General features: G+C 40.4%; 1 protein-coding gene across 1 annotated transcript; it reads right to left on the reverse strand.

The window, feature by feature from the left end:
- Positions 1-160: 160 nt before the first annotated feature.
- LOC110382463 (cilia- and flagella-associated protein 91) lies at positions 161-21987 on the reverse strand. The gene is made up of 24 exons (XM_064043089.1): positions 21828-21987; positions 21375-21451; positions 20865-20928; positions 20280-20412; positions 19726-19842; positions 18246-18346; positions 17914-17980; positions 17332-17452; positions 16665-16833; positions 15681-15878; positions 14557-14730; positions 13830-14014; positions 13140-13286; positions 12468-12597; positions 10858-10949; positions 10206-10354; positions 5747-5916; positions 4995-5122; positions 3583-3670; positions 3055-3171; positions 2527-2652; positions 1654-1782; positions 1029-1127; positions 161-295 (listed from the first exon to the last, which is right to left on the reverse strand). The coding sequence occupies exons 1-24, from the start codon at positions 21901-21903 to the stop codon at positions 198-200; spliced, it is 2955 nt and encodes a 984-aa protein (XP_063899159.1). The 5' UTR covers positions 21904-21987; the 3' UTR covers positions 161-197.
- Between the last annotated feature and the right edge of the window lie 354 nt (positions 21988-22341).

Below are 22341 nucleotides of genomic sequence, written 5' to 3' on the forward strand. Positions count from 1 at the left end.
ACACTCCCTCACCGCGCGTCACCCACAGCGGGAGGGGTCATTTGATGATTACTCATCAGAAAAGAAAAGAACAATAAATAATGTGGTTTAACCAACTGTTTACATAAACGACTGTCCATGAAACTGCCATTGGCTAAGTAAATATTGGCTAAATATTGGCTCCAAATACTATGAATTATAAATATTATATATATCGTTCAGTTCTCCTCCTCGATCTCTCCGAGAGCCTCCTCCTCCTCGTAAGTGGAGCTGGTGAACGTCGTGTAGTCTGTCGTCGTGTCGTCTACTAGATTGTCTATAACAATAATACGAGAAAAACTATTTAATCGAACTGGATTTGCACAAAAAATGTTTTTTTTTTTTTTTAAAGTTCGTGATCGTGATCTTTTGAATTATCAAAATATTATAGTTAATTAGGTCTAAAATAAATTACTGTCAATCAGCATATTATCTGGTAAGACATTTTAAAATAATTTCACTTTCATTTGTCGTTTTGAGGCATTTAATTTTTTTTGATAATTAGCCGTTTTCCCGCGGTTTCACCCGCGTCCCTCGTTAGCTACTGCCCGTACCGGGATAAAATATAGCCTATCTATGTTACTCGCAGATAATATAGCTTTCTAATGGTGAAAGAATATTTAAACTCGGTCCAGTAGTTTTTGAGTTTATCCATTACAACCAAACAAACAAAGTTTTCCTCTTTATAATATTAGTATAGATAAAAACTAAATTACAGTTTGACGAGTAAAATCTGTGACATCATAGTTTGCGTTTTCTTACAAATATTATAGAGACTAACCGTTTTTGACTGTTCTATAAAAGTAATGAATTTGACAAAGCATTTGCTTGGAAACGAGTATTTTAAGGTAGCAACCTTTAAATATGATGACTCGATCTGAACATAAGAATCATGTTACCCAATAAGAGGGTTGTGTAGGTCAGATAAGCAGTCGATCCATGTAGAACACTGATATGATACGACACTCAGCTGCACCCTACAAAGGAAAAGGCTAGGCAGATGATATTACCTTCCTCCATCTCGGAGTCACACTTGCATTTCTTCACCTGTTCCAGTTCCCTCAACTCTGAGGGTAGCAGCTTCTTCTTCTCCTCAGGAGTCATAGTGCCTGCAGAAGAAAAACATATTTATTTTGTTTTAAGAAAAAGCTTTAACCTTGTCTCAGAATAGATATTGAGGACGTAGTAAGTTTTAAGATGATGTAGCTACTCGTAGAGATCGAGTATATGCTCGTAGCGACGGCGTAGCTACTCGTAGTAACTCGTAGCATTCGTGCAAACAGAAATTAACTTTCTGAGGCTACATTTGATCTTATAGAGATACCAGAGTCCTCATTACACATATTAGTAACGTAAGTAACAGTATTACCCTACTTGTAGCGATCGCGTAGTTACTCGTAGCGATCACGTAGCAACTCGCTGTGATCATGTACAACTCATAAGAACGCGTTGCTACTCGTAGCATTTCATAGTAATCGCGTAGCAACTCGTAGCGACCGCGTAGCAATTCACAGAGACCCCATAGCTACTCGTAGCAACACGTAGCAATCAACTCGTAGCAATCACGTAGTTACTCGTAGCGATCACGCAGCTACTCATACCGATCGCGTAGACTAAAATCAGAGCATAACTTACTAAGTCCGAATTTGATAGCAGGCTTGGTGGTCCTTGCCTCCTCACCACAGCGGCACGGCTCGTCTTCCTCCGGAGTCGGGACCTTCACTTCCGTGCGCTTTCTTATAGCCGACGGCAGTTCTTTGGGACCTAAATATCAGAAATAATTTTAATATTCTTTTGTATGTGTGTCTAGGAAGCTTTTATTTATTTATTCTTTCTTTCAGGCAAATTTGTTTTTTCATAAAAACAAATACACATATATCATACATACTTATAAACTATACATACATAACAATACTTATAAACTAATTCATAAAATTATCCATATCAATATTGTATACAATACTATAAATCTATAAAAAAACTAAAAAGCTGCTTTTAAAAGCAGTCTGGAAGTTGGTGATTGATTCACCCGTGCATCGGAGAGCATGTCAATATCGGTCCTGCGCTCGATCTCTGCGGTGGTGTCGGATTGTCGTCTCACAACGCTCTGAGAGTGAAGGAATAGTGAGTGCACCTGTGTCCAAATGTGCATGCACTGTAATATGTTCTGCGCAGCTAGCTGATCTTCTTGGACTATTCTTCTGGACAATATTACCTTAAACGTTCTTCTTCTTCTATTTATAATTAGCTATATTTCGCTACTAGCTTCCGCTCGCGGCTTCGCCCGCGTGGTGTGTTGATACAAAGTAGCCTGTGTGTTAATCCAGGGTACCACCTATCTACATACTAAATTTCTACCAAATCGGTACAGCTGTTTTTGCGTGAAAGAATAACAAACATACATCTATACATTCTCACAAACTTTCACATGTTTTATATTAGTAAGATTATGTATTCTATCTTCGATTTATATATTACTCTTGTTAATATGATGAGATATAAACTAACATTCGCAGGTAGCATCGGATGGGAAAGGCGGGCGGTCCAAAACGTCAGGATAAATCTTCCTCATGGTATGGAAATACTTGGATTCTCTCATCGGCTTCAAACGTTTAGTCGTCGCTATGTCGAAAGCTAAATAATAACATATTTAAAATTTAATTTTTTACAAAAACCCTTTTGATATCAAAAGTCATAAACTATGACCTCTAAAATATAGAGTGGCTCATGGCTAAGTAAGGAGAAGTTTTTAAACAACCAATAGAATTTCAACGGTTAGGGATGCTACTGAGGGGGCGTTATTTAAGATGTTTGAATAAAAAGTCTGTTGGTTGTCTCTCCTTTGCTTTGATGACCTAAAAGTTGCACGGGTCCACTACATGTAGATACAGGCCAGAAACTCTATCCAGTCTTAGCCCCGGGTAACTGGGGTTGAGAAGATCAGATAGGCATTCCATCCATATGGCACACTGGTACTCTCCTACATCTGGTTGAAGCCGACCTACATAGTAAGGAAAAGGCTAGGCATTTACTCACCGATCTCCAGTATATGTTTGACATCGAGAGTGATCTCCATGCGGTCTCCCAATAATCCTTGGAATTCGCGTTTAGTATCCAGCTCTTCAGCACGATCATGACGTGATTTCTTCACAACTATATTATAAATAAAGTTCTTAATATAAACGGTCCAATGAAATTATGAAGGACTTGAACTACTTTTATCATTAACCAGCAGTTTCCCGACGGTTTCACCCACGTCCCTCGGGAACTACTGCCCGTACCGGGATAAAATATAGCTTATGTTACTCGCAGATAGTGTAGCTTTTTAATGGTGAACGAATTGTTCAAATCGGTCCAGGTCGGTCTCTCCTACAAAAAGTCGGTCACCGATTTATCGGAAGCGGACCGTCAGCCTAAAATGAAAGCGGTGGAAAAAGGGGCTCCCTGTTTTTTTCTGGCTTGGGGACGAATTTTTTGATGTTCTTTAGTTTTAGTTTTTTTTTTAACTCCAATAGACTTTAAATAGTAAAAGGTGTCAAATGAATATGTACCGTGTTTACTTACCATCATCTAGCATGTCTCTCAGCATGCACCTCATTTCATGGGATATCGGGTACCTCTCGGACGGCGTCTTAACCGGGGGCTCGGGTCGCTCTGAGGAATTTAACATCATATTATATGTTAGGACAATGTATATTCATTACCTGCCTATTTATAGGTGTTATTTTAACCGTTTTAGATAAAGAGAAAATTAAAAAATGTCATTTATATTGCTTGAATGAATGAAAACTTAAAACTGTGGTGGCCAGGGTAACGTCATATAATAAAGAATGATTTGTTTATGTGAATGCACGATTGATTCGTAGTAGCGAAGTCAAAGTATTGAAAGGTTGTGTATTTTTTGGATGACTTTGACTTTGTTAACCATTGACTTCTGATTTGGAATTTGACTTTGATTTCTTGTCAATTGACTATGATTTTTGGCCTGACTTTGATTAACCTCTTGAATGCCGCTAATTAGAGATCAATAGAAAATGAATTGTGTCTCGCGTGGATCCACGTCTAACCTCCCCACTCAGAGACATTTAATGATTACTTAAGTCACTCCTTAGTGACGGAATGTCATACAAATCCTTCACTAAGGAATGACTTAAGTAACCATTAAATGTCTCTGAGTGGAGAGGTAAAACACACGAAAGGTTAATAACCATTAACTTTGAATTTGATTTTTGGCCATTAACTTACTCTAAACTTTCTCTTATACTTTTAAGAAGAAGTACTATATTAAATTATATTGACTTACTTCTAGCGCGTTTCCAGCGAGGATCGTGTCTTTGCTCGGTCTCTTTCGGTTCAACCTTGATGGGACAGAAGCGGCAGCGACAGTCCTGGTCCATCAAGTAATATACAGACTTACTTCTAGCGCGTTTCCAGCGAGGATCGTGTCTGTGCTCGGTCTCCTTGGGTTCCACCTTGATGGGACAGAAGCGGCAGCGGCAGTCCTGGTCCATCAAGTAATATACAGACTTACTTCTAGCGCGTTTCCAACGAGGATCGTGTCTGTGCTCGGTCTCCTTGTTCAACCTTGATGGGACAGAAGCGGCAGCGGCAGTCCTGGTCCATCAAGTAATATACAGACTTACTTCTAGCGCGTTTCCAGCGAGGATCGTGTCTGTGCTCGGTCTCCTTGGTTCAACCTTGATGGGACAGAAGCGGCAGCGGCAGTCCTGGTCCATCAAGTAATATACAGACTTACTTCTAGCGCGTTTCCAACGAGGATCGTGTCTGTGCTCGGTCTCCTTGGGTTCAACCTTGATGGGACAGAAGCGGCAGCGGCAGTCCTGGTCCATCAAGTAATATACAGACTTACTTCTAGCGCGTTTCCAACGAGGATCGTGTCTGTGCTCGGTCTCCTTGGGTTCAACCTTGATGGGACAGAAGCGGCAGCGGCAGTCCTGGTCCATCAAGTAATATACAGACTTACTTCTAGCGCGTTTCCAACGAGGATCGTGTCTGTGCTCGGTCTCCTTGGGTTCAACCTTGATGGGACAGAAGCGGCAGCGACAGTCCTGGTCCAGAGGCTCGCCGCATAGGTTGCATTTATCTTTGAAATAAAGACAAAATTAAATGAAAAATGTAAGTGAGTAAGCTTTTGGTTTTAACCGTTAGCGGAGGTACTTCTATGAAAAAAATCTAATCATCCCCTTTATAGATGATATTAGATCGGGTCGAAATTGGTACTAAAGTTTCTTTTTCGAAGTGATACCTACTTAGAAAAAACTAGGATTGGGAACCCATAATACTAGTTAAAAACTGTCAAAAATCACGTATGTTGTTTGGAAGCACTATAAAATTTATTTGTAAGATATTACATTTTACAGTATTTATTGTAAAAGCGACAACAAAAATACATGATCTGTGAAACATTCAGCGTTGAGTTATCACGGTTCATAAGATAGGTACACCCTGGTGACAGACAGACGGACGGACAGACGGACAGTGAAATCTTTGTAATAGGGTATAAAGAGCTTTGACTTTGAGCTTTGAATTTTGACCGATTTTCACTTTGGCTACGGAACTCTAAAAACCATTTTATATTTCAATTTATTACTAGGTACTCAATAGTAATAGTTACCGCGATACTACTACCTAGGTACTACTTAAATATTTCATCTTGGACCTACTAATGTATTCTTATCCTTCTTCCTACTAATATATGTATTCTTACCCTTCTTCCTCTCGGCGCTCTCGATGAGGCCGAAGATAGTGCTTCTAGCGGTCTCAAGCCTGGCATTCTGCATCATGGTGATGCGATGCCTCGTGGCTGTCTTAGTTGAGTGAGGCAGAAGGAATTGCTGCACTAGTTCAGCTACCAACTCATTGGTGCTGGCTGTGGATCTATAGGGAGAAAAAAATAACTTTATTTTGCAGGTGACAGCGTTGAGGACCAATTTTTCGACGCCGTTTATTAATTAAAGTTTCTTTTTATGTAAATATAGATCTAGTTTACTTTAAAATATAATGTACAGGATCAAAATTAAAAAAAAAAAAAACACGGGACAGACCGTGACCATGGATGCTGTAGAGGATCCGAAACGCCGCGATTAAATAATCTACCCACCCAAAACAAAAATGTGAAAGGCTGACAAGTTCGATAACATGGGAATGCTTCACCTATAAAAGAAGTGAGATCTGAATAAGTACCAAGTTCCATACACATACCTCAGTTAAAAATAGTTACTTTTTGATGATGTTATTTGGCAAGTTTTCACACAGCTTGTTATAAACCTACTAAACGCAATGAATCAAGTATATAATTTTCTATTAAAACTTGCCAAGTAACATCATCAAAAAGTAACTATTTTTAACTGAGGTATGTGTATGGAAATTAGCAGAATCAAGCGTCAGATTTTCGTTCTAAATGATTTTTTATGTCACAATAAAGGTTAAACGCCTAGTTAACGTTGTTTAACCTTTTCAAAAAGTCGAAGGCTTTAATTAATATGCGCCAGCATTCAACATTCCAGCAATGGCTTTCAATATAAACCACATATTAGAATTTAGACTGCTGTAGTCTTATTTTCTTGGTAACGAAACCATAGCGCGATGCAGAAATGAGCGCTTTCGATCAACGCCATCTGTTGAGAAAGAAACGAACTAACACGACCGTTGTTTCAGAGTTTGTAGTGATTTTAATTAATTATCAACTTGACTAGACTTTGTATGATGTTAAATTGTATCAAAAATCATTTATTCAAACTTGGCTGCAAGACAGCACTTTTTGAACGTCAGGAATTTACAATAGACAGCCCCCAAAACGCCCACCCTTCACAACTTCCTACGTGTTTTTGCTGGGAAGAAGAAGTGGCGCAACAAACTCCGCAGCAACACATATATACCGAATTCGTTTTTAAAAAAAGTTATCGTTAATAAACCGATGTTGTCATGCTTTTTGTTCTAATGGATAAAGTCCTTAATTCTATTTAAATAAATGCGAAAGTAACTCTGCCTGTTTGGCTTTCACACCAAAACTACTGAAAGTTGTGGAGCACATCTATACTAATATTATAAAGCTGAAGAGTTTGTTTGTTTGTTTGAACGCGCTAATCTCAGGAACTACTGGTCCGATTTGAAAATTTCTTTCAGTGTTAGATAGCCCATTTATCGAGGAAGGCTATAGGCTACTTTTTATCCGGGTTCGTGCAGAGGTTTCCACGGGATGCGGGTGAAACCGCTGGCAGAAGCTAGTATATGTATATGTCGCGTTGTTGCTCTATTTTATAGTACAGATTTTGTTCCATTTTGCGAATCTGAATGATATGACACTCTAAACGGAACGAACGATAAAAATAAAATTATACAAGCATCTACTATAGATTCAATTAAATATTTAATCACTAGCTGTTGCCCGCGACTTCGTCTGCGTGGGCAATATAGAATTTCCAATTTTCCAATTTCGTTTATTTAATCGTTCATTGCTCAACCCCCGTTTGTGAAAGCGTGATAATATATAGCCTATGTGTTGAACCGGCCCCCGGGTAAAAGTCATGCAAAATTTGATTTAAATCCTTTTTGAGTTTATCCGGGACAAACATTCGGATAAACAGACATACAGACAAAAATTCTAAAAATTACATATTTGGATTCAGAATCGATTATGGATCACCCCCCAAGTATTATTTTAAAAAATATATTCAATGTACATTTTTGACATTCCTATCATTTTATTATATTCATAGATACAATTGGATTATGTTACTATGTTGCAAAAAAGCATTGTCCAGTGACAGATTTTCGTTCAAAATTATTTTAATTTTTATGTCACAACTAGCTTTCCGCCCGCGTTTTCACCCGCGTCCGGTGGAAACTACTGCCCGCACCGGGATAAAATATAGCCTATGTTACTCGCAGATAATATAGCTTTCTAATGGTGAAAGAATATTTAAAATCGGTCCAGTAGTTTTTGAGTTTATCCATTACAACCAACCAAACAAACAAAGTTTTCCTCTTTATAATATGTATTAGTATAGATAAAGGTTTAACGTCTATTAGACGTAATTGAACCTTTCCAAAAAGATAACAAACTGCAATTTACTGTCGGCGTTCATAGAGCCTGAACATTTGCTGTAGTCATGTTTCCGTGGCAACGAAACCATAGCGTGATGTATTTTGATCCCAACGCCATCTATCGAGCATAGTGACAACTCGGATTATTTATAAAGACTCCGTTCGGGCATTTTCTTTGTACTTAAAGTTTTATAGAATAGAATAGAATATTTTTATTTTGCAAATATAAATATATTTTGCATATATTTATTATATTGTTATTATTTTTTTCATACCTTTTTACTATTTATTTACTTTTTTACGATGAATTAAAACAATAACTTGAACCTGTTTACTATTTATTTACTTTTTCACGATGAATTAAAACAATATCTTGAATCGGACACGTGTAATGACACCATTGCGCGATCAACGCCATCTATCTACGGAGACAGTTCGACATTTAGGCTACGTTCAAACAGCCGGTCTGTTTGAACGGAGCCTAAGCGTCGGAGAGCATCGGAGCGCATTTTTCTTTTCACACAGACCGGAGCCTTGCAATCGGAGCGAAACGTCAAGAAAAAGTACACGACCGGAGCCGGTCGCCGGAGCCTCTTATTATTTCACACCAAGCGCCTTCGAGCATATTCAATGACAAAAGCAGTACACATGCTAAAGTAAACCTTACTATAAATAATAAGTACTCGATTTTCAACGTGTTAAGAATTTGCTCTTCTCTCCGAGCCGATCTGTCTAAACGGACCCTTATCGTACTGAATTGATGCTGTAGTGTAGTAAAATTCACTAGGAAGTATGATTTGGTAAGACAAGACTATTACATAAATGAAACTAAAATAGCAGAATTAAACACAATAAAAGACCTTGGTGTTACTTTTGATGCTAAATTAACTTTTATCCCACATATGGATTGCATAATAAAAAAGGCTTCGAAAATGCTTGGGTTCGTCTTAAGACATTGCAAACAGTTTCGGTGTCCAAAAACTAAAATTATGCTTTACAACAGTCTCATTCGGAGTGGGCTGGAATATTGCTGCGTGATCTGGCGTCCGCATTATGCTACACACTCGTTACGCCTGGAGAGAATCCAAAAGCGCTTTTTATTTCACCTGGCATTTGCTGGCGGAATAGCAAAAAAAACGCGTTCATATAACAAGCGGTTAGAACATTTTAAAATGATTTCGCTGGAAAAGCGCCGTCGCCTTATGGACGTAGTGTTCGTGGGTAAAGTAATGGCTAACAAAATTGTTTGCCCACAGATACTGAGTAGTTTTAGGTTTCGTGTGCCTTCGAGGATTCCGCGTAAACCCATAACACCGCTCTGTCCACCGCTCCGACGAACGGTGCTAGGTGCTAACTCCCCTGTTGCGAGGTTAAGCAAGACCATTAATGACTGTAGCGATCTTATTGACCTACACTTTGACTCTCTGTGCACTCTAAAGTCAAAGACTTTGAAAAGTCTAGAAAAGGATTGATTATGTATACTTTATGTGCTTAATTTTTTTTTTTTATATATATATTGTTAAACTCGTACCTAGTTTTAGTATTCTTTTTTTTTATATAATATGTAACTTAGTAGTAGTTCCTATATAATTCATCGTTTTACTTTTTGCATACGTACAACTACCATATGAATGCTGAGTTTACCTGTAACTGATTGTGCACTATTATTTATCTGTTCTGATTGTTTTTTATGTCTATGCTAGTGTATTCAATTGTTGGTAAACCAATAAATAAATAAATAAATAGTGACTATTCTAGTAACACTAGTGTACCTACTCACAAGTCGGTGGTCTCAGGTCTCAGGCCTGGGCCTTCGCCCTCGTGGCCGCGTCTTCCTCGGCAGCCCGTTCTACTCCCTCGCTTATTATAACTACTGGCTTCCGCCCGCGGCTTTGCCCGTGTAGAGTTCGGTTATATCGCATTTCCAATAGAATTCTTCAAAAGTCCGGGATAAAAACTATCCTATGTTCTTTCTAAAGGTCAACTCTATCTCTGTACCAAATTTTATTAAAACCAGTCGAGTGGTTTAGACGTGAAAGCGTAACATACATACAGAGAGACAGAAAGAGTTACTTTCGCATTTATAATATTAGTAGGGATAATAACACTAGTGTACTCACAAGTCGGTGGTCTCAATAAGGGTCTCGTGGTACTTGTGGGCCTGGGCCTTCGCCCTCGTGGCCGCGTCTTCCTCGGCGGCTAATTCCACTCCCTCGCTTATTATCTCTTGCAGGTACGCGTCTACCGTGCCTTGGGTGACGCCTAGGATCTGAAAAATGCATATAAGTTATAATGAGCTGTCGGATTATATGCATTTGCTTATTATATGCAATTATGGGCAAAGCTGGCTGATCTCTTAACATGAGACCAGCCTTATTTGAACCTCGTTGGTCTAACAGTCGCATGCGCGGCTGCAGAGCACGAGGTCGAAACCGCTTTGTGGGTTTTAGAAGACTTTCACAAAGCAGCCTGGAGCCTGGAATTTGGTGATTGATAGACCCGTGCATAGTGAGTGCACCTGTGTCTGCGCAAATGCTTGTGCACTATAATATGTCCTGCGCAGTTGGCTGATCTCCATATATGAGAACAACCGTCCTAGCCGATAATAATCGGCTAGGACCCCAAGCTTTCCGTCATCGCTGCCTAAAAACCATTTTTATCATTGTATCATCTGATTACGGAGCGCGAGAGGGAGAGATTATGACCACATGTTGCGAACTTAAGTAAGAACTATATTTTCGGAACGACAATGGGTTTTTCGACAACTATTACCTGTCTGAACATCTCGTCATGTTCCCTTCGGCGGTGCTCCTCTTTCTGTCTCCTGCCAGCCTCTGCGGCCTCACGCATCGTCTTCTCACGTACTGGTGACAAATATTAACATCATCATCTGCCTAGCCATTTCCCAACTATGTTGGGGTCGGTGGATCCTGGGAATGGGTCTAACCGGGTGCAGCTCAGTACCAATCTGCTACACGGAGCGCCTATCTGACCTACTCAACCCAGTTACCCGGACAGCCTAATACCCCTTAGTAAGACTGGTCACATTTGCTACTCATCTGTGTCGGATTACACTCGAAGCCAACTGTCCACATAGCTGAGAAAAGTCGAGGGTCGTCTAGATAATATTATTTTGCTACATCTGGCCTTTGCCCAGCAGTGGGACACTACAGGCTAGATATAATAATAATAATACAGACCGATTACAAGTATAGACACGACCAAGTCGCTAATGTCATTCACCAGAAACTAGCCCATCAGTATAAGCTAATTAATTCCGTAGTACCATACTATAAATACACCCCAGAAACCGTCTAAGAAAACTCTACAACCAAACTGTACTTCGATCGAGCCATCCTTACCGACCGCACAATTCATTTTAACAGACCAGACATCACACTCATAGACAAAACCAACAAGACCGGATACTTGACCGACATCGCCGTCCCAAACACCCACAACATGCAGCATACAATAGCCGAAAAACTAACCAAATACATTGAACTTAAAGACGAAATAACACGTCTCTGGCATTTACAAAAAGTTACCATCATCCCCATAGTCTTATCCACAACCGGTGTAATACCTAAACAGCTCCATCAATCCCTTCAATCTCTTAGCCTACCTCCAAACACCTATCAATTACTTCAGAAAGCGGTGATTCTAAACACCTGCCGACTAGTTCGAAAGTTCCTTCAATGTGAAATAGATACACACCAAAACATAGGCACACACCCTTTCACAGCTATTCAAACACACCCAGGTAATAACCAAAACTTCATCAACCCAACTGGTGAACACTTGGCTTAGGCCCGTGTCGTCATCAGATACCAAGCACCCGGTTAACCGGAGAAAAAAAAAACAAAAAAAAAAAAAAATAATAACATCTGACTAAACACAAGGTGAACTGTAAGTAGCATTATTTTAACTATAACCATTTGCAGTTGTGAAATTGCTGATGTGACCAATGGGCCGCAGTATAGCTGGTTATGGTTTAGTCGTCGTCGTGGTTAAGTGTAAACATCAACCCAAGTGTCTTCCAGTTATAAACATACATCATTCTATTATTTATTTTTAGCCCACAATGTCCCACTGCTGGGCAAAGGGCTCCCCATCTTGCTTCCATACTCTTCGATCTTTCGACCGAGCCCACCAGTCTCGGCGATAGGCGTCTAGATCGTTACGCCAACTCTTCCTGGGCCTACCCCGCCTGCGGTGTCCATCCTGAGGTGTCCACTAAGCGACGATAGTGGCCCATCTTTCTGGATGCATTCGGCTGACGTGTCCGGCCCAGTTCCATTTTCATGTTGCCGATTACATATTATAAAAAAAAAAAAATCTAACAAATGTACCGCGAATTCCATTAACAGAGCTATACTCACAAGCGATGAGCAGGAAGGCATGCTGCCTCCTCTCCTCCTTCAACCTTCGCAGCTCCTTCTCCAAGAAGTCCAGCGCTGCAGACACGGCACCACCACACAGCTCGTCTACTAGCGCTGATATTGTGTCTTCCTGTAAGAGATAAGTAGGGAATAGAGTAGAATGAATTGGAAAGAATGGGAAGGAGAAGAATTGAATAGACTCTATTCCATTCTTCTCCTCTATTCAATAGAGGAGACTGGAATAGAGAATGATGGCGTAGAGTAGCGTGGCGTAGAGAACAATGGATTGTAAAAGTATGCGATAGAGGAGATTTCGGTGGAAGAGAATAGAGTGGAGGAGAATGAAATAGAGTTGAATGATATGTAGTAGAATAGAGCGGATTAAAATAAATGCGAATGTTGGAGAAAAGAAAGGAATGGAATAGAGTAAGGTGAGATTTAGTGTGATGGGATGGTACTATGGACCCTGTTGGCGCAAAGATCACCGACGGATCATGATGATGATCAGGATGATCGGATTGGTTCAGATCAACATTTGTAAGATGAGCATACTTAATCTATGTATTATTAGAGATACCTATAAATACGAAAAAAAACATTAATGTAACCTATTGACAAAAATATTTTAGCAAATAAATAAATCCTAAATTCAAGAGCATTCATAACACTAACTTTAAGTTCAGTCTCGGTCCTCCTGGCATTAAACTCTCTGGCTTTAGACTCCTCGCTTGAGATCCTCACTCTGTCCTCCTTCTGCAGACCATGAGTGGTCTTCAGTTCTTCTGTCAGCTCTGCAGCTCTGGTGCGACCTTCGTACATCTAGGGTACGTAGAAAACCATTAAGGCCGTGTGCGTAGGGTTAAAAAATGTAGCGATTCACTAGAATCGCTCTAACTCTAGAACATTTGTTTAGATTGGGTAAAAAATTGGAGGCGTATTTTTGATTTTAGCAAAACATTAATAATTTACATATATTTAACGGGTTTCCTCAATCTGTTTTACTTCATCTTTGCTTAGTAAGTGATGTCCAACGGATTAAAAATGGATAACTATCTAATACATAGTGACGAGTCGTGGTAGCCTAGTGTTCAGTGCCGGTACCAGCCTCACAAGCAACAGTGTCCGGGTTCCATGCCGGGTCAGGCAAATGTAGCTTTTCCCAATCGATGTCAAAAGACTGAGTCAAGGTGAGGGAAAACATCTTGAGGAAACCTGAACTCAACTGAACTGAACTGAAGTCTAAATCGTCAATCCACCTCTCGCACACGTGGTGTTTACAACTCATTCCTTCTCTGCATGAGAAGAGGCCTATAAGTATCCAGTAGAGGCAACAAAAATAGTCTGATGATATGTAGAAATTACCAGATTCTGCACAGCGCGTCCTTTAATGATCCTCTGCAGTATCAAAGCGGCTTGATGAGCTGACTCCTCGAGGTCATCCAAGGATTCCACTTCAGGAGTCTTCGGCCTGGCCACCACGTGTTCCTTGCGGGATTTCAGCACGTGGAGAGGACCTGCTGTCATCTTCGCGGCTCCGAGACGGGCCTCTGAGAGGGGAAAGTGTCTTTTAGGAGTTAGGTATGAAATGACTTTAGATCCTCACTTTCTGAGGGAATTACTTCCTGTACGCGGTCGAAAAGAAGTTTTTAGATCCCTACCAGCTATCGCCAGCGGTTTCACCTTCGTAAAGGAACTTCTCCCTTCATATCGTTGCAAAGTAGCTTTTGTCAGCAGTTTTAGCATGACAGATGATCCATAGATCTATCTGGACATACTCTTATCTAGACACACAGCAGTGTGTCCGCCAAGTTCAAACAAAAAAAAAATATTTGAAAACAAACACAATACAGAAAAGGACAAATACATAAATACTTTTCTGATTATAATTAGTGACACAAGACCAAAACCATCGATTTAGTATTCCTCTACAGGTATAGGTTGGCATTGCGTGACAGATTGCGTGAGAGACATATGATATGATGAGTCCAAAACACGAAAATGTTAGAGGTCTGTGGGTAGTGGGTTTAAACTACAGACCTCTAAAGAGCTCTATTTCACTTATGACTTCAAACAAATCCCTCGCCCTTACTTTTCAGATCATTATGTAGATTCTCCAAGAACTGCTCGCTCCACTTGGTCTGCCGCTCACAGAGCACGTTAGGGTCTCGCGTCAGCTGGTGGCCGGAGCAAGTCTTCTTCAGGTCTTTGCCGCAAGTCTCTAGCCAGGGAGGTGGCTCTGCAAGCGCCTTGTGGTCTTCTAGAGCTGATGATGGAGAGCATATAATTATTGATATCTTTAAAGCACTGGTACTCACCTACATCCGGTTAGACTGGAAGCCGACCCCAACCTAGTTGGGAAAAAGGCTCGGATGATGATGATATCTATGGTACATTTGGAAATGGATTGGAACGGAAAATCACTTATTTTAGAATTGCGTTTTTTGTATTTTTTTAGTATGATGGATGGAATGGAGAAGGAATATAACAGTCGTAAAAAAGCAGTTCAATATTGACTTCGAAATAAACTGCATGTATCTTTGTATCTTCAGTGAACTTCTTCGGCAGTCATTACGATTAGTCAGAAGCTAGTAAATCTGACACCAATCTAACCAAGGGGTATTGGGTTGCCCGGGTAACTGGGTTGAGGAGGTCAGATAGGCAGTCGCTCCTTGTAAAGCACTGGTACTCAGCTGCATCCGGTTAGACTGGAAGCCGACCCTAACAAAGTTGGGAAAAAGGCTCGGAGGATGTATCTTTAGCGGCGCGTGTAGGTCCGACTGCGAGGTCATCAGCAGCAGAACACATCAGACTACTGCAGAGTTTACACGAAGCCAGTCATGCTGGCGCCAGTCCTGCGGAGGTGACTGGCTAGAAAATAGACGGGCACTCTATTTTCGCCAGTGCTTGATAATCTGAGGCAAATTCCAAGCCAGCGATGGTTGCCAGTCTTATTGGCTGCCTGTGGCTTCGTGTAAACTATGATAAACTGCATAGTTATCGGCACGAATCTTGAGCTCTGACCTACATCTGCGCAGAAGTGATTTATTAGCAAAGAACCAATCCCGAGTGACGGCTATGACGCGATGCACTGCGGGCCAATCACCGCTTTAGCCCGCCCCCGCGCCTCACTTCATACCACAAAAGGGACCCAATAAATTACTTCTGCGCAGGTGAAGGTCAGAGCTCAAGATTCGTGCCGATAACTGTACTCACACAACAGCGTCGGATCGTATTGTATCTCCGCGTGCCTCCTGCGCGCCTGGTAGCCGTGCCTCGCGAGCGGCGCGTGCAGGTCTGACGTGGGGTCTCTCGACTGCGAGGTCATGCAGCCCGCGCCTCGTGCTGTTTGCATGCGAGCCACGAGGCCTGCGCGACCACCGCCCTCGTGGAGGGCTACTAGTTTGCGTAGCTCTGAAAAAATGAACCACTTGTCATATAAAGCAATTACATAAGGATGAGTACATAAAGGAGTAAATAAGAGATAGTACATAAGTGATAGAACTTAATTACACAAGGGCCAGTATGTAAGGAAGTATATAAGGGATATTACATAAGAAAGGAATCCATAGGAATCCATTGTGTGCGTCACTTCAGTATTGCAGTGTTATACACCGATTGAACCTCGCCTTGATACATTCTTAGTGCGTGACAGTACGGAAGTAAATATATGAGGGAACCACATAAGAGAATACATAAAGCATAGTAAACAAGGAGATTTGTTGGAAAATCTTCAAATACTCCAAAGACTCCTCGCGCTGTGGGTGCATGAGGGAGTGTCAGAGTCCAAACGACTGACTACAACAATCCATGTTTCTTCTTAAGCCCTCTACGTACCAGGGCCGCGGTAAATCGCGCGAGCAATACCGCAGCCTTGACTTTAGCCCTACCGGGCCCCCAATCTCTAGTAAGGCCCAGATTGAATTTTAGGGACGGCCTCTCCTCCTACCTCGATCCCTGGTCTTCCATATATAGTTGACTAACCTCTCCGTCTCCTGTTTAGGTTCTTGACATTCCTATCTATAGTTAGTAAAGGCATAGATATAAGATAGGTAGCATTTTCGGAAGCTCTCCTCCTACCTCGATCCCTGTTCTTCCGTATATAGCTGACTATCTTCTCCACCTCCTGTTTAGGATCTTGACATTCCTATATCTAGCAAGTAAATGCTTAGATAGAATGTTGGGAGTGGCCTCTCCTACCTCGGTCCCTGGTCTTCCGTATATGGCTGACCTTCCTCTCCATCTCGTGCTTCTTGAGCGCCCACAGCTTGGCGAGCTTCGTGCTGGTCCTGTTGGCTTGCTTCTCTCGCTGCTCAGCCTGCAGGCGGTGCAGCAGTTCCAGTCTGATGTCTTGGAGCTCGTCTATCTCCTGAAGGGGATAGAATAGAGGTATTATGGACATTTTTAGGTTTGTGTATCCTGAGAGTAAAACGAGACTCTATTACTAAGACTTTACAGTCTTTCCGTCTATAGCATGGAGAGCAAAATGATGAGCGGAGATGTCACAAAGGAAAATCTCCCAAGAACGAGGAACGTTACTGGCTCCGCCCTCATACGCATTCTTTGGAACCCACCCATTTTGATTTAAACCAATAATCTTCGATGAACCTAAACTTCTCGTTAGTACCTTACGAATTTGACCTAAAAAAAGGCACCTGAATTGCCTCATGCCATCTCCTTAAATTACCTTTCCTTCCTTCGTAGACGCTTCAAATGGCTAACTTTAAGATTGCAAAGTTATAACTGTTTCTTCACCTCTTTACCATTTTTTTTTTCATGAAATTTTCTTCAGAAGAAACTCATAATTTTTTTACATACTAGAACTTTTTTTATGTGATAAGGAAACCGGCCCAGCCACAAAACTCACCGCCTCCCTGAACATCCAGTCCTTCATGACGACATCGTTGATGATGGCGTCTCGCTTCTTCATCCAGCGAGGGAACTTGCCGCTCTCCACCAGCTCCATCCATGTACGCGCGTGACGCATCCTGGGTGAAAAGTAATACGTAGATGATGGATAATGTTGGCTATGTTATTTACCGTAGAAGAAAAAGACAAAAGTGACCAGCAACATGAGGCTGCCCGATCAGACTTTTTGTAGAACAGGTAAACCGGTTGATCTCTTGTATGGCGTTCTGAATTCTGACAAGAATTTTCTGATCGACTTTTTGTAGGAAGTGTGACTGTCGCAAGGTCCAAGGGGTGTGTTGCATCATCATGAAATGCATAGCTTTTCCCGTAGTTTCGCCCACATATACCAGGGGTTTTTTTCCCGTACCCGCACAGAATAAAGCCTTTGTTACTCGAGGATAATGTAGCTTATTAAAAGTGAAATAATTTTTTGATTCGGTTCACCAGGTAGTTTCGGGAGCCTGTGGAGTACAAACAAAATAATAAAAATATCGCTCTCTATTATATTAGTTTATGTAAATTGAAGAAGAAATCTTACTTGTTGATAATGGCTGTAGTATAGAAATCGGCTGGTAGGTCTCCAACGCGGTATGGACTGCCGGGACCTATGAACATACAGTACCTAATAAATTCAACATTAAAATAAATTGAAACTTAAAAGTCAAATAGCTAGCAACAAACATTTCAGAATTTTAAGCCCATTCTAGACTGCCAACATAGACGTCTGTTTTTCTTAAAATAACTGTTTACTATGTATTTTTATTTTCATTTTTTTATTATTTTAAATACTTGTTTAAGGAGTGACAAGTGGCCTTGAGCCTTCATCTCAATCCATCTCACTATGAAAGTGTGACGAATAAATATACGAACCCCATTCCAATTTATCAAGGAACAACACTTCAGGAGTTTCCTCGCAATTTTCAGCAGCTTTTCCATCAGGCTGCCACGGTACAGTCTGAGCTGATGACTCTCTGAAACATTGTCATCATTTCTAAGAGATATTTTGTTACCAAGATCAGGAGATACGTTAAACTGTAGGTCCCGGCTGTCATTGAACATCCTTGGCAGTCGTTAAGGGTAGTCAGAAGCCAGTAAGTCTGACACCAGTCTAACCAAGGGGTATCGGATTGCTCGCGTAACTGGGTTGAGGAGGACAGATAGGCAGTCGCTCCTCGTAAAGCACTGGTACTCAGCTGAACCCGGTTAGACTGGAAGCCGACCCCAACATAGTTGGGAAAAGGCTCGGCAGATGATGGATGATCAGGAGATACTTTTCGGAAGGCACGTAAATAAATTGTGGGTCCTGTTGTCATTTTAACATCTTTGGCACTCGTTAAGGGTAGGTACAGACAGAAGCCAGAAAGTCTTACAACCAGTATTATCAAGTGGTATCGGGTTGCTCGCTTAACTGGGTTGAGGTCAGATAGGCAGTTGCTCCTTGTAAAACACTGGTACTCAGCTGCATCTTATCAGATTGGAAGCCGATCCCAAATCACAGTTAGGGAACCTCCTAGCATTTTTTCAAAGCCACAAATGTGATTGTGTTGTGAATGTGACAAATGTTCAACTTTGCAAATCGTTAAATTTTTTTTTCATACATATAGTTTCTTAAGCTTGGGTTTCCTAGGAAAGCGGTGCCGTCATATAGCGGTCGTAATACAGCGGTGAATGACGTCACTAGAACGTTGTCTATGTAAACAAAATGGGGCGGTTTCCTAGAGAGCGGTAACTGACACCGTAACTTCAAAAAGCGGTGCCGCCATTTGCATGACGGCCGTCTTGACGGTGTCCGATAGTTTGGTGAACGTTTTATTGAAAGCGGTGAAGCTTTTTTAATACGTATCTGTGTTTTTTTTTCGGAACAACGTCAAAAATGCGTTCCAACTCTTGGAGCAGCGAGGACGACGAAATTTTAATAGATTTCGTTCGTTACCACGAAGAAATATATAGTATAAAAAGCAAAGATTATAGAAAAAGTCAACTAAAACAGAATTGATGGCGTGAAATTTGAGAAATATTAAATGTTTATAATAATTTAATTTTCATTTTAAATTACAGTACTTAATTAGCTACATTTATCTTATTTAAGAACAGCCTAATGATGTGACGGTGTGTTAAAACGGCCGTGGAACTTTCCACATGTCATCACCGTAAAGATGACCGTCTATTTGCGCCCGTAATATTACGGCCGCTATATGATGGCACCGCTTTCCTAGGAAACCAAAGCTTTAGTGTTTGTTTTTAAGCATATAAGTATTATTTTAGTTAAAAAGAGATTGCGTACTCATTGATATCCACTGTGCTAGGCCCAATAAGGGTCATTAATGCTGTAATATTTTAGAGCAGTTACCTGAACATGCTTTGTGTGCCTCTGTGCCGGGGCTTGGTGGGCCCCTGAGGAATACAGATTGGCGTGTTCGGACGGAAGTCAGGAGTGGTCGACGGTAAAGACATCACTTTCTTTGGCCTGAAATAAATAACGCTACTAGAAACTACTTCGATATTTCCACGTGTAAAATTCTCGATAAAACAGGTCAAACAGGAACTATACGCCATTTGTGAAGGCACTTAACTAAATTCTAAAAAAATCTGCTAAAGAATAAGAAATGCGGTTAAAAATCAATGTAAATATAAAACATTGCAACATTGACAATTAATTAATAAATCGTATTATTATTTTAAGCAGTAGTTTATTCGTTTCATCTGTATTTGTGTAAAAGGTCATATCGAGATTGTTTACCTTGGTGGCAAAATCTTTCCACATAGCAAATTGACGCACAAAAAAAATGGCACTAAAGAAATATATATGAATATTAATAACATAAAAAGGCTTAAAATAAGAAGTCTAAATGAGAGCCTGAATTAGATACATAGACAAGGATATATTTTTTAAAGAATACTTACGCTGCCGTATATTTATAAGAATCCTTGCCGCTGAACTCAGGAGTTGGTACGTTCTTGGCTTCCTCGACCCGGTTGAGATACCCTTCGTAAGACCGGTCCACGTGGTTTGGGAGACGGCAGTTTGGATGGTAAACTGCGGAGAAATATGTTATAGGTATGTTGAGTATTAATTTAGGTACACATGGATTGCATACAATTTTGATATGAGTTAGGTACTTACATACATAATGAATGGCTCACAGTGACATGCTGTATAGAGGTATTGTAAAAGGGAAATATTAAGATCGTGGAGGTAGGTTTGTTACTTCTTCACAGACAAACGACTCACCGGATTTTGATGAAACTTGGTTGTAATACAGATAATAACATACGGCAATTTTTTTATCAATATGTGGTAAGGAATCCTATTGGGACCCAGGTAGAACTGAGAGGACTTTCACGAGAAAACTTTTTCTTGAAACTATTAAGTATAGACAATAGATAAGTAAGTACTTAAAAATAACTATGCTTCTTTCTGGGTCCTAAATGTAGTTCCCTTGGAATAGGGGTAAAACCGTAGGTTGAAGCTATAAATATAATTCTTACCGACTTGCATTCTGGGCCGCAAACTGATCTCCGAGAACATACAGTCATAAACTGGCTGTAACACCTGAAAAATACATATATGAAATTATTACGTAACTGCAAATTACAGCTTTTAGAAAACTTTCACAAAGCAACCTAAAACCTGGAAGTTGGTGATTGATACACCCGTGCATCAGAGAGCACGTTAATGTCGGTCCTGCGCCTGATCTCTCCCCGGTGGTGTCGGATTGTCGTCCCATCGCGCCATGAGAGTGAAGGAATAGTGAGTGCACCTGTGTCCAAGCAAATGCTCGTGCACTATAATATATTGTCTCTCTTCAGAAAACCAGTGGTAGTATAGGAATATGGCAAAGTTATATGACGTGAAATATTATAACTGAACGAATCTTCTATCTTTTTCAATCCTATTATTACGGCAAAATGTCCGATCCAATGTACCTATATAAAATTTAGCATGGAGATATATCGAACCCCTGGGAAGACCTCGTATAAACTATTATAAATACTTACAACTTGTGCGGACGCCATGGCTGCTCTGAAGGCGGTGCGCGCGTAGTCACGAGCCCCAGATACTATGAACGCCGAGTCTATAATTTTAACAAATTATAATTATGTGGGTAAAATAGGTACATAGCGTAATTTCCTTAAATACCTACGTATTTAATACACCTACATATTTCGGACCATGGGTTTATCTTGATTTTTGTATTGCATGCACTGTTTGTAGTAGGTATACTCCTCTGATACCCATGTTACAAATAAACTTATCCTCATCTGTTGGGTATTGACGCCAAAATTACTGTACCGATTTTAATGAAATTAGGCGCACAGGAAGTCTAGACTTCTAGAGCCTCAGAAAATACCTAAACAGGTTACTTTTTACCCCGTGGCAAAAAGTGGTTCCCCCGGGACGTGGCTGAATGAAAACTTTGGTGGTAGCTGGTTAAATATAAATGAACTTACCATACAAATAATCGTGACAACGCATTTTAGCAACGTTGTGCTTCCTAGGAGCTGCATACAACGTGTCGCCACTCATTTTGTCACAAATATAGTTAATACTTTACAAAAATATACCACTATTAACTCAGTCTTCGGTACATTTGTGGTGATATCGAAATAACAAATGCCGTTGTCATGGTAACGGCTTGTCATCTGTGACTATCTTTGAGTGTTTGTAAAACATTGTTGTAAAACCTTCCTAGGTTATCTTATTTGTATCTTTATGTAGATTTCAATACTTATAGATAAGGATTTATCAGGATTTATGGATTTATTAATTTTTATCATATTTTGTGCATTAGCTAATTCACGCGTTTTGAGTTCTGAAGAACCTTTGGTCCGATATTTTAATTATTTGTTACATTGGCTGATTCCTGTGGTTTCAGCCGCATCCTGATAAGTTGACTTTCTCAGGAATTTTGGAGAGGGATTTTTCTGAGAAATAATATATTATCGATGGATAACCAAATTTTTT

The sequence above is a fragment of the Helicoverpa armigera genome, chromosome 30, assembly GCF_030705265.1.
Source record: "Helicoverpa armigera isolate CAAS_96S chromosome 30, ASM3070526v1, whole genome shotgun sequence".
NCBI lineage: Eukaryota > Metazoa > Arthropoda > Insecta > Lepidoptera > Noctuidae > Helicoverpa > Helicoverpa armigera.

Bases quoted from the DNA above. Each gene is read 5' to 3' on its own strand.
- LOC110382463 (XM_064043089.1), bottom strand. From the start codon at position 21,903: ATGAGTGGCGACACGTTGTATGCAGCTCCTAGGAAGCACAACGTTGCT. The intron at 20,929-21,374 runs GTAAGTATTTAT...TGTATTTTTCAG, and splicing joins CCATGGCGTCCGCACAAGTT to GTGTTACAGCCAGTTTATGA. The intron at 12,598-13,139 runs GTTAGTGTTATG...TATCTCTTACAG, and splicing joins GGACCGAGACTGAACTTAAA to GAAGACACAATATCAGCGCT.